The 19,676-nt window shown below is 38.0% G+C and overlaps 1 protein-coding gene across 2 annotated transcripts in view; it reads right to left on the reverse strand.

Moving 5' to 3' along the window:
* Positions 1–19,676, reverse strand: part of TPP2 (tripeptidyl peptidase 2) — a 656,253-nt gene that overhangs the window by 568,758 nt on the left and 67,819 nt on the right. Inside the window, exon 1 of one of the 2 annotated variants that reach the window (XM_086934243.1) lies at positions 17,816–17,895. The exons of the other annotated variant lie outside the window; for it this stretch is intronic. Within the exon in view, the coding sequence (XP_086790369.1) occupies positions 17,816–17,830 (15 nt within the window). The 5' untranslated portion in view covers positions 17,831–17,895. Of the gene's footprint in view, positions 1–17,815; positions 17,896–19,676 lie in introns of those variants that run through there. 2 annotated transcript variants of the gene reach the window in all.

Consider the following 19,676-nt stretch of genomic DNA (forward strand, 5'->3'; position numbering starts at 1 on the left):
GAGTAAACAGTAAGGGGGTCATTAGGATGGCGGGCGGACTTAGTCCGCCCGCCATCCTATTGGTCTTTGGGACCGCCCGCCATAAGGGCAGGGGTCCCGTGGGGGGCATTAGGATGCGCCCGCCACTGTGGGTAATTAATATTCTAACTCGTTGGAGATATAAAAGTAGGGTAAGTGGTGGACAGTGCAGGAGTATTAATTACTATTCTAACTCCTGGGGGGTGAAAAAGTAGGGAAGAAGCTGGATAGTGTAGGAGTATTAATTTCTATTCTAACTCCAGAGGGGTGAAAAAGTAGGGTAAGTGTTAGACAGTGTAAAAGTATTAATTACTATTCTAACTCCAGGGGGGTGTAAAAGTAGAGAAAGTGCTGTATACTGTAGGAATATTAGTAACCATTATAACTCCAAAGGGATGAAAAAGTAGGGAAAGTGCTGGATAGTGTAGAAGTATTAATAATTATTCTAGCTCCTGGGGGGGTGAAAAAAACGTGAAAGTGCTGGACAGTGTAGGAGTATTAATTACTATTCTAACTCCAAGGGGGTGAAAAAGTAGGAGTAGGAGTAGGAGTAGGAATAGGAGTATTAATTTATATTCCAAAACAAGGAAGGTGTAGAAGCAGGGAAAGTGCTGGATAGTGCAGGAGTATTAATTACTATTCTAACTCCTGGGTGGTTAAAAAAGTATTGAAATTGCTGGATAGTGTTGGAATATTAATCACTATTCTAACTCCTGGGGGGTTTAAAAGTAGGGAAAGTGCTGGGGAGGTGAGAAAGTAGGGAAAGTGCAGGATAGTGTAGGAGTATTAATTACTTTTTTATCTCCAGGGGGGTGAGAAAGTAGAGTACGTGTAGTATAGTCCAGGGAGGAGAAAAACAAACTGTTTTAAAAAACAAAACATTTAATTTTCTAATATTTTTCTAAAAACATTATTTCTTTTCAGATAATGTCCACAGATAAGACAGCCAAGTATATAACTTCAAGCAAATGAAACCGACTGTTGAAACATGCAGGGTACTTATATTGCAAGGAGAGAATTACAGAACCAAGAAGACATTGGAGATGTGTGCAATATTACTCAGGCCATTGTAAAGGCAGAGCGGTTACTCTGGGTGACACAGTAGTAAAAGCATCTGAACATAACCACTCTGCCTCTGCAATGGATATTGAGGTAAGATAAACAATTAATGAAATGAATGATATTGCAAGCACCTCCAATGACTCCTCTGGTTCTATTTTGAGGGAGGTTGCTCAGCATGTCCCTAGTCATGCTGCTAGCAGTATGCCTATCATACCTAATCTGAGGAGAATAATTCAAAGAAAAAAACAGGCAAGTAACCCACAAAGAACAACACCTCAAACCTACTCTGATATTCAAATTCCTCCTGAACTCTCTGTTTCTATATCTAGCAAACCTTTCATCCAGAATGATAACAAAAACCCTCAAAAACGAATAATTATCTTTAGCACACCTCGTAATCTAGCCAAGATAGAGAATAGCGAAATTTGGATGATGGATGGGACATTTAAAAGCATGCCCCATCCATTCACTCAAATATACACTATTCATGCAAAAATTAACAAAACAGTAGTCCCCTTAGTTTACAGTTTGCTACCTGATAAACAATCCACAACATACACTGAACTTTTGACAGTGATTAAATCAAAAACATCAAACAGAAGTCCTAGGAAAATAATAATTGATTTTGAATTCGCAATGATAAATGTTATTACAAAAATGTACACGGATACCCAAATTCAGGTATGTTTTTTCCATTTGTCCCAGGCTTTTTGGCATAAAATACAAAAAACATCCTTAGTTGTGGATTATGCATCAGATAGCAAACTGCAATTCGAATTAAAAAAACTAGCAGCACTTTGCTTCATTCCTCCTGATAGTGTAGACGAGTACTGCACTGCAATTACTGAATCAGACTTTTACACAGCAAACGAAGAAAAATTGACACCCTTACTAAATTATTTTGAAGACACATGGATTGGGCATCTAAGCAGGTCGGGTCGCAGGAGGAAGCCACGTTTTCATGTGGAGTGGTGGAACTGCTACACGAGCTGCTTAGAAGGAGGAGAAAAGACAAACAATGCCATAGAGGGATGGCACAACTCCTTCAACCACACAATTGGAAAACCTCACACTAACTTTTAAAAAATTTTGGAAACTTTGAGGAAGGAGCAAAGTTTCCAAGAAATGAGAATGTCACAAGCATTAACAGGTAGTCTAAACCCATGCATTTCTAAAAGATCAAAAGAAATGTCAGAAAGACTATTGGGTACATTACAAAATTTTTCGTTGTGTGTGGCTTCAGACTACCTGGATAATGTTGCTCACATACTACATTACTAACTCTACCTACGCCATTACTTTCTTGTTTTGCCCTAAATTAAATAAACAATAAAATTAAATTGACATTTAATAAAAAACAAAAAAGAATTAAAAAGTCGAGTCACCTTACCTTACATGTCTTCATTTTTCTTTTCTTTCCTTTATAAATCCAAACCATATCCAAGATTTTTTAAATCCATAAAGAAAGCCAACCCAAAGAAATATCCAATAGGGAATTCATCAATAGTAAGAAAAATTCCCCCAAAAAAAGATCCATTGTCCAAAATTGGTAATCAATTCGAAATAAAAAGAGACCTTTTGAAAAAGATCGATTCAACCAAATCCCAATAAAAAAATCTTCTCCAAATCCAATCGATTGAGAAGTGAAAATCCAAAATAAACAACGGTCCATCTTCTTTCTTAAATTAAAAATCCAAGTCTTCAAAATCCACAATCCAAAGAATCCCCAAAAACATAGAGAGCTTCCTCGATTCCACAAAATTGTTAAAAAAACAATTCATTTTCCCAAGAATAAATCCAAACCAAAGAAATCGATCTTCTTCTTTCTCCGGTCTTTTACAATCCAATTTATTTTACGTAAAAAAACATTCAAAAGCAAGTTTTTCTAACTAATAACAAGTGACCCGACAACGGCATACTCTAACAACATGATCGCCGACATGCCAAAAAGCTAACAACAACATCAATTTATATCTTATCTAATCCTCCCTCATCTCGCCTTGCAATATATGTCACTCTCAACAACTTTCACATTTTTAATAAAGTTTTTAAAGTTTCCTACCTGAGCGCAGGTCTCCTTGCTTCTGCTCTGTCTATCAACGCTCCTCAATATGGCCGCGATGAATCACATCTATGCGTATATGTCATCCGGAGCTATGAAAAAAAAGAGGACAATTTATGTACCATTTCTTATGAAAAGTAATATATGTTAAAAAAAATATTTGTTAAATAATAAAATACATCAAAAAATGTTTAATACTTTTTTTAAATCAAAAAAGTATTCTTTAATAAAAAATATGTTATTTGAAAAAAAGGAAAATAAAACTGTCTTGCATTTCAATTATTTAAAACATTTTTTTTATTTATTCAACTAGTAATAATCTAAGCATGTAAATAATTAGTAAATAATGTACTTACCTTTATGATGCTCCCATTTGCTTCTGTTCCATCCCGCATCAATCTTCAAATGAACTCAACAATGATAAACACGGCAAACACATAGACAGCAATTGAAATAAATGAAGGACAAAACATTACTTTGAAGTCAAATGTAAAAGCGTGAGAAAATATCTTCAATTCATTTTTTAAAATATTTTTAACATGTCTAATTTTTTTGCAAAATTTTTAAAAAATAAAGTACAACATTAGAAGACAAATTACATTTTTTTTACAAAATAATTTTTTTCAACCATTTTAATTAATACATTTATAAATTTCGTATTTTTAAAAATTTCTAACCATAATTTTAGGGGGTTATAAAAGTAGGGTAAGTGTTAGAATATTGTTGAGTATTATTTACTATTAAAAGTCAAGAAGGGAGTAATATTATGGTAAGAGTAAAATAGTATAGATATTTTAAGTACTATTTTAATAACAAGGAAGTAAAAAATTAGGGTGAGTACTGGATAGTGTAGTAGTATTAATTACTATTCTAACTCCAGGGAGGTGTAAAAGTAGGGTAAGTGCTGGATAATGTAAGATTATTAATTACTATTCTAAGTCCTTTAGGATTTAAAAGTAGGGAAAAGGCTGGATAGTGTAGGAGTATTAATTACTAATCTAACTCAAGGGAGGTGTAAAAGTAGGGTAAGTGCTGGATAGTGCAGGAGTATTAATTACTAATCTAACTCCAGGGGGGTGTAAAAGTAGGGTTTTTGCTGGATAGTGTAGGATTTTCAATTACTATTCTAAGTCCAGGGGGGTGTAAAAGTAGGGTAAGTGCTGGATAGAGTAAGAGTATTAATTACTAAACTAACTCCAGGGAGGTGTAAAAGTAGGGTAAGTGCTGGATAGTGTAGGAGTATTAAATACTAATCTAACTCCGGGGTGTCTAAAAGTAGGGTAAGTGCTGGATAGTGTAGGAGTATTAACGACTAATCTAACTCCAGGGGAGTGTAAAATTAGGAAAAATGCTGGATATTGTAGGAGTATTAATTACTAATCTAACACCAGGGAGGTGTAAAAGTAGGGAAAGTGCTGGATAATATAGGAGTAATAATTACTAATCTAACTCCAGGGAGGTGTAAAAGTAGGGAAAGTGCTGGATTGTGTAAGAGTATAAATTACTAATCTAACTCCAGGGAGGTGTAAAAGTAGGGAAAGTGCTGGATAGTGTAGGAGCGTTAATGACTAATCTAACTCTAGGGGGGTGTAAAATTAGGAAAAATGCTCTACAGTGTAGGAGTATTAATTACTAATCTAACTCCAGGGAGGTGTGAAAGTAGGGAAAGTGCTGGATTGTGTAGGAGTATAAATTACTAATCTAACTCCAGGGAGGTGTAAAAGTAGGGAAAGTGCTGGATAGTGTAGGAGTATTCATTACTAATCTAACTCCAGGGAGGTGTAAAAGTAGGGAAAGTGCTGGATAGTGTAGGAGTATTAATGGCTAATATAACTCCCGGTGGTGTAAAATTAGGAAAAATGCTCTACAGTGTAGGAGTATTAATTACTAATCTAACTCCAGGGAGGTGTAAAAGTAGGGAAAGTGCTGGATAGGGTAGGAGTATTAATTACTAATGTAACTCCAGGTAGGTGTAAAAGTAGGGAAAGTGCTGGATAGTGTAGGAGTATTAATGTAACTACTGGGGGGTCAAATTAGGGTATTAGGAGGGTGTAAAACATTAAAATTACATTTTATAAGTTAAAAAATAAACAAAAAAATATTACAATAACTTTTAATAAAAAATATATTAAAAAGCGTACCCATACTTACGTTGTGATAGCATGCGTTGTAATAGCATCTGCGTTGTAATAGCATGAGTAGTAAAAGCATGCATTGTGAAGGATCTTGCGTTGTAAAATATTTGTTGTAAATGTAGTGCATTGAAAAAGATGCGTTTTAATGGTTGTGTCCCGGGAAAAATAGGTGCAGTTACTCATCAATTTGAGCTAGGGGGCGGGTCAAGGAGGGGAGCTGGAGTCGTGGCACGATTATATAAAGACACTACTACCATCTGTCAAGTATTCATTTTGTCCTTGAATTACCCTTATTAATAGTCTCAAAGTTCCTGCATGTGCAAATTCCCTCTGCACATGTGGACAAGGTATATGTAGACAATAACCTGTCTCATTATATGCCCCTTTCAAATATGTAAGCTGCCTAATACCTTGAAAGGGACATGTTGTGTTTGGACTATGCTTTCTATGCCACAGAATTTTCAGTACAAATTTATGGGGTTTAGAACTGCGCATATTGACCTGCTCAGTGTGACATTAGGACTGCCGTGACCATTGGCAAGCACTGTATAATCTAGGGCCCTCGCTTTTTGATCATGGAGTAACAGTGCTTAATATGTGCCAATGTTCTGCATTGCTAAGCCAAAGGTGTAAGATCTTGCACTTGTGTTGAGTAAGATTGAGTCAGCAACAGGCAAGACTTAGCCACGCTATGTTGGATTGATTCAGTTCTTTGATACCTTGACTCAGTCAAGCATGATTTTGATTGTTCTTTTGATCAACAGTATGTGATCTTGCCTAAGCTCTTTGTGATGTCGATCCAACAAAGGGGTCGATTATGATGGCGATGAATACGCATCCTCCTGGCCGGTGGAAGCCACCCCCGGCACGATGGATGCGGATTCACCGCCGCGGTCCATGAAAACACCCACAGCCAGGTTATGATGGCGGTGGGATCAGCGGCGTACAGCAGGTCCGTTCGCCGCTGATCCGCGAGGTGTGGACCACAATATGGTGGCGGTGTCTGCAAGACACCGCCAGCCATATTATGATGGACAGAGACATGCTTTTCTGCGGCGGATATTCTGCCGTGGAAAAGCATGTGGACCTTTGCTTCTGGGGGCCCCTTGCGGGCCCCCAGGATGTTGGGGGTGAGGGGTGCACATGGGGGGTACCTATGGTACCCCCCTGCATGTGCATGCACAAAGCGGCAGGCACCGAGCGGTGCCTGCCGCTTTGTGCATGCACATGCCAAGCATGCATTTTTAACTTTGCGGCGGGTGCTGCTTAAAGCAATGTTAAATATACAGTATGTGACCACCAGGGTGGCGGTCACATCCTAATTCCTATGGAGGGAATGCCGCTGCCCCTGCGGACGGTCCCTCCACCTCGGGGGTGGCGGACAGACGCAGGTCCGTCCGCCATCCTAATAGGCCTCACAGTCTGGTCTTGGGCAATCAGATAGTCAATTTTGGTTCTGTAGTGTTTGACCTTGACTCACAGTGTGTGACCTTTGGCCAGTAATGTGTGTTCTTGGCTCAACACTGATCTTAAGCCATCCTGGCCTTATCCTGAGCCATTTGTGTGATATAGACCAATACTGGATGATATCTTGTTCCAGTCCTGTGGGGGGTTGGCTCAGTCCTTCCTGACCTTGGCTCAGTCGTATCACATCTTTGCCCATTGCTTTATTCCGCATTGAGGCACATCCTAGAAAAAGATAAGGGTGAGCTTACGGAGAACAGCACTCGGTTCTGAATGGCAAAACTCATGATGTAGTCGAGAGATTTTCAGCTTAAAATTGTTTTAATGTGCTCATCATTTTCTCTTCATTCTGATGACAGGTAACTGCAAAATAAAATGATTGAAATGTAGGACATCTCTAAAACTTTTCCCAAGTATTCCCAATATATTGCCATGTATACTATGGGTTCTGTATTGTGAGGTATCATGGTCCTTACACCAATCATTACTACCAAGGAAGGGGATTGCAGGGGCAGTTCCTAATGAACAGCTACAACACACACACTATCACTGCTTTGCCAAATTTTTTATTTTCATTAGGTATGACCTGTATAGTTCTGGGCAACGCCCCTATCTGCACCACAGATTTCAAGTGGTCCTCATTGAAAGGGCTTCACCATCATTATCTCTTATACACACTGGACATACTCATGCAGTTTGTTGTGTGTATGGGAATGGACCACACCAGACCATGCCAAAGCATCCTCAGAATCAATTTGACAGATAAAGAATTGTGCACAAATCACTTTGGGTGTTGTTGGGCCTGCACAATATTGTAGGCCAGCATATGTGACCCTAAGACTTTGGGATGTTGGGCATTGGTGAGATGGGTTGTGAAGTTTGGGCCACTGATGTATATTTAATGAGTGCCGTTTCATAATGGGGATGTGCTTTGAAATACCAGACTTGCACCTTGTGATACAGCTACAACTCTGTGTGACCTTGACCTAACTGTGTGTTTAGATGGACTGGGTGAGCACAGTGTTTTGAGATTGGTGCTTTTAATACACCAACGTTATGTACAAGGAATTGTCCGTACATCTCAATAAATCCTGAAAGCGACACTTTGATTATGAGCACAAATCTGCTCTATATAAAGAGAGCTTTGTTCTTTCACAGTTAATCCCAAATAGAGAGTTATAATTACTGTTTTTCAACATTTCCTATCTGTGACAGGGGACCCGATGGGAACCACCATTTTTCCAGACTGCATTGCCCAGAATTCCCTGCAGGTAATCGCGTCCAGCTGGACGCACGGAAAGAGACACCCACCTCTCGTCTCTCTTCACAGCTAGGACGGGAACCAAGGGGAGGAGCAGAAGACGAGGCACCAGTAAAAAGAGACGCCATCCAGGAAGAAGCGTCGCGGATCATATTGAGGGCGGAGTCAAGCTCGGAAGAAGCAGACCACGAGAAGGAGGACGCAGAATCTCGGAGCCGGGAGCCGGAGCTGAACGCCCAGAGTCAAGACAGTGTTCCTGACAGTGAAGAGGCGGGGGAGACCTAAGACCGCTGGACGGAGGAGTGGTGGTGAGCGTGCCGTGACTCTGGAAAGCTACGGCAGGGCCGGTGGGTGAGACCTGTTTGTTGTTGTGGGAGGCGGGCGGTACAGTGTGCTATTGCGGGAGGAGGGAGGACTAGCGTAAAGTAGGGTGGGGTGACACCGGGGAGACCTATGCAGCACGCTTGAGAGTGATTTTTGAGCACTACGTAAGACACGCTATTCAGCACGTTTGAAGGGTGATTTATATAGGCACTGAGTGAGGCACGGTTGCTTCTGGAGTATCGGTATCTTGCACTATCTTTAGCCATGTTTTTCCTTCCTTACCTGGGCCTCACTTCATTCCCTGAGTCCTTTCTATCAACTACCCAAACCCCTTTTTCCCTCCAGTTTATAAAGTCCCCTCACCATCCTTTTCCATACTTCTACACACTACCGGGTGTAGAAAAAGCGGTAATATTTTCAGGGCAAATACACTGACGGTCTCCCTTTTCTTTCCTCTCGGGGCCCTCCGGGTAAAACCAACGCCACGAGTCCACATCGCCCCAAGACCTACGTCCTCAGACTAAAGAGGGAAGAACAACGCTGAGCGCCTCAGCCGGCCCTTCAAAAAATGAGAAGACACCTGCAGGGGAAGGAACTCTAGAGCCTGTAATTAAACCTATGTCTGTGCCATCTGACAATAAAGAAGTCCCTGTTCGACAATATATTCAGCCTCCGCATTTGTATATCCGACCTGCCCTCCCACACTGTCCAGTGACTTTCTATTGACAATATTAGTGAACTTGGAACATTTTAGGCCGCCATTGTATACTAAGCATAGATAGTGTGTTAATAGAAGTTTTTTTGCACCAGATTTAGGTGCAGATCTATCCTCACGACTGTAAAGCGTTTCAGTTAAACAGATGCACTGATTGTAACAGTGATTGTTATAAACTTGCAACATAACTGGCTTTATAATGAATTAGTTAATAAAAATTTACTAAAAATGCATCCCTGGTTCTCTGGTTGTTGAATTTTAAAGCACCCTGCAGGGGTGGACCAAACTGTTCCAAGAGGATGTAGCTACACACTGTGAATAAAGTGTAAAAGAATACTTTTAAGGACCCAACCCTTCTTTAAACAGGAACTTTTGGATATATTGTCCTTTCCGAAACGCACGTCGCCGCATTGTTTTTGTTTGTACCTTTTTCTTTGGGTCTTTGGTCTTATGATTATATTGTCTTTTGTCTTGTAGTGTATGACGTTGTGATTGTGAATGGCTGAGAGGATGTCCGAATGTGTGAACTTGATTGGGGGCTATATGCTGTGTTTATTTGATTAATTTTAATTGTATATTTATATATATTTATGTCTTTTATGAATTTCTGTTTTCTGATGGATTCGAAATAATAAATTTACATGTTTTTCTTACAATTCCTTTTGTGTGGGACAATGATGTTATATAAAAATTGATGGATATATTACCTATTGTTATATAATGTTCTAGGAGAGGTTCTTTTATGTTTTTTGTTTTTTGGATTGTATTTCCCTGCCTCCCCTCCTAGAATTCTGTCTTCAGGGACCCTCTTTTGTTTCTTGACACATCCCAGAAAACACCATCTCCTTAATATATAAAAAGCTTGTAAATAATATGGAAGACCCACTAGGACGTATTAGAACAGGATCACTGACAAAATATCGACCTACAAAATATCGACCTACAGGAATATCGATGCAAAAATATCGAAGGCAAGAATATCGACATCCTATCTACATCATGGTAAGTACAAAAATATCGAAAATAAAATATAGATGTTAAAAATATCGATGTTAAAATATCGTTTTTTTTCTGTAAAAATATGAATGTAAAATAAAGTAAATAACACTAATAAATAAAATCAACATAGTTAAAAATATCTAATAATGATTAAAATTAATAAATAATACATATATATTAATAATACATTAATTAAACATATACAGAAAATATATAATATATGTACTTAACAATAAGTTGTAATATTTATTTAAAAAAATATTATAAATTACAAATACTTTTACAAACATAAAACAAAAACATAAATAAAAAGTAAAGAATTATGTTTAATAAATTAAAAAATTAAATATACTTTTAATATTTTTAAAATTAATTATATAAAACGTTGGATAGCGTAGGGGTAAAAATTACTATTCCAACTCCAAAAAGTGCAACAGTAGGGAAAGCATTGGATAGCGTAGGGGTAAAAATTACTATTCTAACTCCAGAGAGTGCAACAGTAGGGAAAGTGTTGGATAGCGAAGTGGTAAAAATTACTATTCCCACTCCAGAGAATGTAACAGTAAGGAAAGTGTTGGATAGCGTAGGGGTAAAAATTACTATTCCCACTCCAGAAAGTGCAACAGTAAGGAAAGCGTTGGATAGCGTAGGGGTAAAAATTATGATTCCCACTCCAGAGAGTGCAACAGTAGGGAAAGTGTTGGATAGCGTAGGGGTAAAAATTACTATTCCCACTCCAGAGAGTGCAACAGTAGGGAAAACGTTGGATAGCGTAGGGGTAAACATTACTATTCCCACTCCAGAGAGTGGAACAGTAGGGAAAGCGTTGGAAATCGTTGGGGTAAAAATTACTATTCCCACTCCAGGGAATGCAACAGTAGGGATAGCGTTGGATAGCATAGGGGTAAAAATTACTATTCCCACTCCAGAGAGTGCAACAGTAAGGAAAGCGTTGGATAGCGTAGGGTTAAAAATGACTATTCCCACTCCATAGAGTGCAACAGTAGGGAAAGCGTTGGATAGCGTAGGGGTAAAAATTACTATTCCCACTCCAGAGAGTGCAACAGTAGGGAAAACGTTGGATAGCATAGGGGTAAAAATTACTATTCCCACTCCAGAGAGTGCAACAGTAGGGAAAGCGTTGGATAGCGTAGGGGTAAAAATTACTATTCCCACTCCAAAGAATGCAACAGTAGGGAAAGCGTTGGATAGCATAGGGGTAAAAATTACTATTTCCACTCCAGAGAGTGCAACAGTAGGGAAAGCATTGGATAGCGTAGGGGTAAAAATTATTATTCCCACTCCAGAGAGTGCAACAGTAGGGAAAGCATTGGATAGTGTAGAAATTAAATATAACATACTTATAAATAATTGTTGTAAATTAAAATTAAAATGTTTAAATAACTACATAATTTGCAAATCCCCCATTGATAATTACTAAAAACATAATTACAATTACATAATTAATTAACCATAAATGAACAATAAATACCAATAAATATTAATTAATAAATATAAATAACCAAATAATATTGAACACTAAAATATTTTTCAAAACAAAAACCATATTAATAATTAAAAATTGATTAACAATAAAAAAATGGTAAACGGTAAATTTATTTTTGAATAAAAAGTATTTTTTATAAAAAATAAATTAACAATTAATAAAATTAATTTCCAAATAATAAAAATTAATTAACAATCAAAAATATTATTTACCAATTTCAAAAAATTTAATTACCAATTAAAAAAATGAATTGCCAATTAAAAATTGTAATTACCAATTACAAACCTTAATTACCAATTAAAAAAATTAATTGCCAATTAAAAAATGTAATTACCAATTACAAACCTTAATTACCAATTAATAAAATTAATTACCAATTAAAATAATGAATTACCAAGTAATAATTAATTAGAAATAAAATAATTATCAATACCAATCAAAAATAAATAATTACTTAATTACAATTAAATTACTTCCCACCCAATTCCCCTATAAACCCACAACCCGCTACAGAACTTCAACGCAAAAATTATTTAAAATTAATTTACAATTACTAAAAATGTATAATTAATTTAATATAATTAAATGACTTCCCACCCTATTCCCCTATAAACCCACAACCCGCTCCAGTACCAAAACATAAAATTAAAGTAAAAATAAATTTTTTAATATATAATAAATAGTACACATATAATTTAAAACAAATAAAATACTTAACAAAAACATATAACACATACATATAAAATACATAATAAAAAACATAACAACAAACAAATATTGATATTAGTAACATCGAAATTAGCGACATCGATATAATTGATATCGATATTACTTACTTTGATATTACTTACATCGATATAAAAAAAAAATCGATATTACTTACCTTAGAGTCGATATTCTGTCCAACGATATTTTTGACCTCGATATTCTTCACCTTCGATATTTACAACTCGATATTACTGTAGGTCGATATTAGGGGATCGATATTTTGACTGTGCACCATTAGAACATTGTGGGGGGCAGGTGGATTGGAATTAGACGACGAAGACTGGGTGGAGGCAGTTTCCTCCCCTAAAGTGGTTGCAGTTCAGATGAGGCTCAGATTAGTGCAGCTTAAGATCTTACACAGGTCATACATCACTGGGCCTCGATTAGTACACATGGGACGAGCGGAGAGTGTAGAAGAGGTTGTGGAGAAATTGGCACTTTTATGCATATTCTCTGGCACAGTGTGGAAGTACAGAACTTCTGGAAAAGATATATGATGAGATGAAAGAAGTACTGGGGGAAGAGATAAGGCCGGAAGCCTGGAGATGTATATTGAATGTGTGGGAACCCACAGATTTGAACGTGTGTCTGAAACAATGGGTGACATCGGCATGCATGGTGGTGAAACAGAATATTGCTCAGTTGTGGGGAGCTAGCCAGCCACCCCGACCTACTAAGTGGGCGGAAGATTTAGGCTGGTGTATGTTCAGGGAGAAGGCAGTATATGTGGCTAGGGGCTGCCTGAAGAGATGGGGGAAGATTTGGGGGGCATGGAATAGCTATCGTGATGAGATATGTACACCCCCGTTGTGGCAAGTGGAAGCAGAAGCACAGGAATCCCCGTGATCCCAATTTTAATATATTGTTTCATGTGATTCTGTACGAACGACAAATTGACCCTCGCAAGGATGACAATTGCTATTTCACCTCACAGTATTGTTTCTTTTTGTTTATTTTCAATAAAAGGAATTAAAAAAAGAAAAAAAGAAACCCAATAATGATGCTGTCACGTTTTTAAAACAGGGCGTAGAACCATGATATACCGCCTTACCACTTGGGTATGTGAATGAGGGTTTTTTATTGATAACCTACACAAACATTGCAAACCCTGGTTACTCAGGTCAAGTGATCCATTCTCTTTTGATATTTAGTACTAATGCAAGAAAGCTGAATAGAAACAATCCCTTCTTTCTCCCTCCTCTTGATCTAATATAAAAATAAAAAGTGCCAGTACCTAGTATAGGTGAGTACCGGACCATTTAAAGCACTGATTAGATGTATATTGAGGAGTTTGAAAATTAATCTGTTTCTATAATTTCTCTCTCTCTCAATCCCAGGAAGGAGTAGGCGGAGAACAAAACATTGGTTCTTGCTGTTATGTAGACATCAAGACAACAACTAATTTTAGCAAAACCAGTAAGTATGAATTTAATATGTAAACACAGGCATGATAAAAAGTATATTCATGCAATAGTATTGTAGTCACTCCCTCTTTTCATCCTAAATAAAGTGGCTCACATAATTGATATGTTGCCTATGTTTATGAACCCCCCACCAAGGTCCTGGCAGCTAGGTATCTTCATCGAAGTGATCAGTTTCCCTTCTGACCTTTAAAATTCCTCAAACATCAGTGCATTTTATGACCACCCCCTTAGCGAAGTCAGGCCTCGATCATAATAGCCCTATATCACCAGAAAAAATAGAACCATCTGCAACATTGCATCATACAAAAAAGAAAAGTGACAAAAGTCATCTATATATATATATAAAAACGAAGGTATGTCTGTCCGTGTGTCCTTTATGCATTACTACACCAGTCATCCGATCGCCATGAAACTTTAAGAAGTTGTTGAGTACACTCCTGTGAAGGTTTCTGACAAAAAAAAAAAGAAAAATGTGTTAAATATCGGCCCTCATAACTTTCCAATACTGAACGTTTACAGTTTCGGGTGCGACTCGCTTTTGCAATGACCATAAACAAAGCACAAGGACAATCGCTGCAAGTGTGTGGACTAGATTTGGAGAATCCGTGCTTCTCACATGGACAATTGTATGTGGCCAGCTCACGCGTTGGAAAACCTTCTGATTTATTCGTGTACGCACCAGACGGAAAAACAAAAAATACCGTGTATCCACAAGCACTCGAATAAATAAACAGAATTAAAACAACACTTTAAAATGTTTTACATATTAAAAGGAATATGTTTCAATAAAAATGACGTTTGCTCATATGGGATTCCTCACCTGGGGAGAGTTAAGTGAATAAAAGTGGGCGGTAGCTGGTTGCAGCCAAGCCATTTTATGCCGATGGTACAAGCAAGAGTGTTCCGCGGCTTTTGCCGCGAAAGAGAAGGAATATGGATGACTCACGAGTAGGGAGTCACACAAATATTTGTTTTGGAGATAGAAGAGCATGTGTCACGGTAAGCGTGGGGCAGTAAAATGTTGTTGTAGAATAGTGAGCGTCGGCTGGAGGGGTTATGAATCAGCGAGTGGAGCATTGCTGAGTAAATTCCAGATAATGGTTTCTGGGGTAACACGGGCAAACGTAGGACGATGTTAATCTCGCTACTGTTTGGAACAGGCATATTCAGAATGTGAACATAAGCGCAGGCAACAGGCTTACAGTCTTATACTTATATGAGTGCATGGGGTTAGTAGACTGTATTATAATCATGACATTGGCAATTATTGGTGATGTGTATATTTTTTATTTTCATAGATGCCCCCGAAGAAGGGTTTTATATCCGAAATGCATTGGGCGTTTTTACAATAAAGCGTGACATGTGGAAACGTTCATCATTCTTGTGCTTTTTTGGAGAACAACATGAAGAGCAACAAAAATGAGTAAAATGAATTGACTAAACAAAGGAGTAAAAAGGATAAATGATGAACTAAACTGTGGTATAAGCGTAGAATTTCCTGATTTAATTCATTGGATTCGTTTGAAACATGGCTGTGCAGCTTGATGGGAATCGACATGCGTTTCTCTTGTGTTCTTATCAATAGAAATGACACAATGTAAATTGAATGTTATCATAAGAAGTTTCCTTAAATTTCCTTTATTCTGAGATCGCAGCAACGCGCGACAGGTAAGCTAGTCTATATATATATATATATATATATATATATATATAAATGAAAGTATGTCTGTTTGTCCTTTATGCATTACTACACTATTCATCCGCTCGCCATGAAACTTTGGGAAGTTGTTGAGCACACTCCTGCGAAGGTTTCTAGCAAACAAAAATCCCCCCAAAAATTCACAAAATAAATACAAAAAATAAATGTTTAAGTTGTTGAGTACACTCCCGCGAAGGTTTCTGGCAAACAAAAAAAAGAATTGGTTAAATATCAGACACCCGGCCCCCCAGGGCCCTCATAACCTTTCCAATACTGAACGTTTACCGTTTACGGTGCGACTCGCTTTTGCAATGACCATCAACAAAGCACAAGGACAATTGCTGCAAGTGTGTGGACTAGATTTGGAGAATCCGTGCTTCTCACATGGACAACTGTATGTGGCCAGCTCACACGTCGGAAAACCTTCTGATTTATTCGTGTACGAACCAGACGGAAAAAACAAAAAATACCACGTATCCACAAGCACTCAAATAAATAAACAGAAATTAAACAACACTTTAAAATGTTTTCCATATTAAAATGAATAAGTTTCAATAAAAATGACACAATGTAAATTGAATGTTATCATAACAAGTTCCCTTAAATTTCCTTTCTTCTGAGATAGCAGCAACACGCGACGGGTAAGCTAGTGATAAATAAAAATTAAACAGGAAAGCAAAAAACATGTTGGATGATGACACATAGAGCCAAAAGAAACCGTGTGACATCAACAGCAAGCAGAATATACAGAGATTTTGACTATAAAATTGCCTACAACAAATCAAAATTAAACAGCTCAGTTCCTTCATTTTATATCATGTTTTCATTCAAATATGACTCTTTTCACAGTGTTTGATCCTTTTCTGTTCATATTCAAATATGTCAGTGTTCTGACAGGATTTATTCTTTGTTCTACTAGCATTTAGGGCTAATTTGTCACTTCCATTTACAAAGGCTTGTACCAGTATCAGCATAATCAAAACATTATTGTAATCAACCACTACCATATTCCTTTTAACATCAACAATCTTGAAAGGTCCATGAACCCTCCTTAATTATTATTATTATTATTATTATTATTATTATTATTATTATTATTATTATTATTACAGAAAATCATACCCCTCCCCCTTCCACAAATCTATCTTCACTTTACGTCTCGTCTTACATCAAACCAATGTATGCCTTTACTGTTGTGCCGCAACTCTTCATATAATTGTATATGGTGGTAGGCTGATAATAAGTTTGTCATGCTAAATATCTGCATGTCGACTAAAATTGCTAATTCTTCTTATTATTTGAATCTCATAGGTCTACGCACATTCTAATACTTTTACCACTATCCTTAGGTGCCAGAAAACTGGCATCAACCTCTCAGTAGTGTCAGTTTCTTCACCAATCATTCAGAAGTCAGTGTTTCTTTAATCTCTTCAAGCTCCTTCAAATTTAGAACTTTCTTCACCTTATGCCAGATGTCTTCAAACTTTTAGTCCGAGCCCCCCAACTATATTTCTCGTGATTTGGATCCCATGACTAGAATTCCAGGAAGTTGCTTTTTAGCATCTGTGACTAACATCCTTATTCATAGGTCATATCTGGCAAATAATTTTTGCTATAGTGAAATAACATTAACACTGTTTCACAACCTAGGTTTGTGAGTGGCTGTGGTTATGTGACAGACCATGAAACATCAGAAAGAGTGCGAAGTCTTTATGTGGGTAGGCCCTCAGCTTACCAAACTACTATCGCAAACTTACCTATCAGAGGGGAAACCCAGTTTTCCTGAAAAACTATTACTATAGAGTGACTAAATGTTTTATGTATCTCAAGTGAAAATGATCGCTTTATTGAAAATCAATCACAGACATGGTGATCTGCTGACTTCAGCAGGCCACCACCCCTCTGATGGCAGAGAGTTTTAGTGGCATGCAATTTGCGAACCACTTCATTAATATTCATGAGGTAGGTCAAATTGCGACCCACTACAAATTGTTTTTTTGTAAACCGACTGCGAGTACATAGGTCAGTTTGCAAAGACAGAATGGATTTGTTAAAAGTCGATGCACAATTTGCAACTACTTTTACTGACTCAATTTTTTGTATATCTGACCCTTAGTGCAGTTCAGATGAAAAGCCGAAAATGTTCAATTGTGCTTTATTTTCAAGATATAATACATAATTTGACTTTCGATATTTAAGCATAACACATTTCTCAACAAATATTACAAACACATCATGAAATTACACACAGTCAGAATAGCAAAAATGTTAAATATGATATAAAATTCATGTAACATTAATAAAACCATCTAAAAAATGGCTAATGCCCATACAGTTAAAATTAATCAATTATAATACTTTTCCTTTGATGGAGTACCTTCTTCAAGAACATTGCTAAGTGCCAGGTCCATGTTCGTTCCCCAAAAACTGAAGTTTAATCAGTGCCGGACAGCATTGCCTCAACACTTGATATCCTAAAAGAGGAAGAATCCATACTTTACTAAACTCTGTATAAAATTTACAAAATAGCCCTAAATGAATAGTGGACTGATCAGAATGATTATCACATGGATATAATTGCCTTTTTTGTGACCAGTTATTCATTTTTGGGAAGGTCACAAGTCTGTGGACAATACCCAGCCTAAATCTAGTGAGTATCAGCCTGTCAAAGCCACCAGGTACAAATGTTAAATATGGTTCCATGTCGAAAGTGATTAAAATGAGCTGATGTTGTTTAACACTGGGCTTTAAAATCTCTCCAAACATTCTTATTGTGACCATTAACTGGAAACCCTCTTTTTTTAGATCGTGTCTGCTGATTGTGTGCATAGATCTAGGGTCAGAAAAATATTCTGCGTGCCCTAAGTCATTCATGAAGTCACGCACATATCTAACCCAGGGAATCTTTAGAACCCCTTCCAATTGAAGACAATCCAGTAGAATCTCCCTGTTTAACTTGGTTTGTTCTTTTAACCATATCCTGTGCCACAGGAGGATGGGTTCCAGTTTAATAAGGTCGGAGATGTAGGGAAGGCCCAGTTCTTCATGGCAGGCATAAGAAGAGGTAATAGCTGGGACTGATAAGATATATCTTAAAAAATAGTTTTCTACAACTTGGATTGAGTGGGTAGTCACAAAACCCCATACTCCCGTCCCGTACATTCTAGTCGAAGTGCATTTTGCTTTGTAAATTTGGATGAGCTCACCTGGCGGTCTCCTACCTAGCCTCCTAGAGAAAGAAGCTATGGAAACTGTTGTCTTAATAAACACCAGTTTTTTCGCAGATATGGCTTGAGCCCATGAGTCACCTTAGTTAAATAAAATGCTGAGGTATGAAAAACTCTTTGTCAGGGCTAACTTTTGCCCGTCCACAAACATGCCTCTTGAACTCTGACTTCTACGACCACAGCTCATAATATAAGTCTTCGATATATTGACAGAGAGAGCTAGATCCTTCATAAATTCATTAAAACTCTCCAGGCCCCTCTGGAGACCAATTTGTGTTCTAGATATTAAAACTGCGTCATCCGCATAGAGAAGAGTCGTTATGGAACGTCCCCCCACTGAAGGGAAGTCCTGGTTGTTCCTAATCAGTGCTTGGTCCATACCATTAATATAAAGATCAAAAAGAAAGGGGGCGAGGAGGAGCTACGCGGGCATCCAAGATGGTCGCGTGAGCAGAGAGCTCCCGAGACCCTCGCCGCCCAACTTGATCTATCCTTCTGCTATCCTGGTTACTTCGATGGGCTTTTGAAGTACAACTTATCCTGATGCTGCTACACTTTTTCGGGCCAGGATCGGACTTCGGGAACCCATTTTACGCCGTCCTAAGTTTTCAGGCCTAGCCCCGGACGGGACCGGGGACTCCGCTGCTTAGAATTACAGAGCAGTAGTTCAACAACAACGGTCGCCTGGCATCTGCTCTGCCGGTGGTGTCGCCACTTTCACTTTCGGTTTCTGTTTCCCTGTCGAACTGATTGCCAAGGAACTACATTGCATTCCTGACTCCGATGGTCTGACCAGCTATACGTTTGACTAAGCCTTGGGCCGGCAATCTGTGACTTTCCCACGAAAGTGTGACTTTGGAGTCCAGAGGGTCGCTGCCATTTCCTCGCGACCAGGAGGACCCGACGAGGTGCCGATTCCAACATGGCGACGAAGCCAGAGCTGGAGAAGCGCAGGAAGTCACCAACCGTGGGGGATCGGTCCAGACTAACGTGATAGACCATTATACTCAG

The sequence above is a fragment of the Lissotriton vulgaris genome, chromosome 8 (genome assembly GCF_964263255.1).
Source record: "Lissotriton vulgaris chromosome 8, aLisVul1.2, whole genome shotgun sequence".
Classification (NCBI taxonomy): Eukaryota; Metazoa; Chordata; class Amphibia; order Caudata; family Salamandridae; genus Lissotriton; species Lissotriton vulgaris.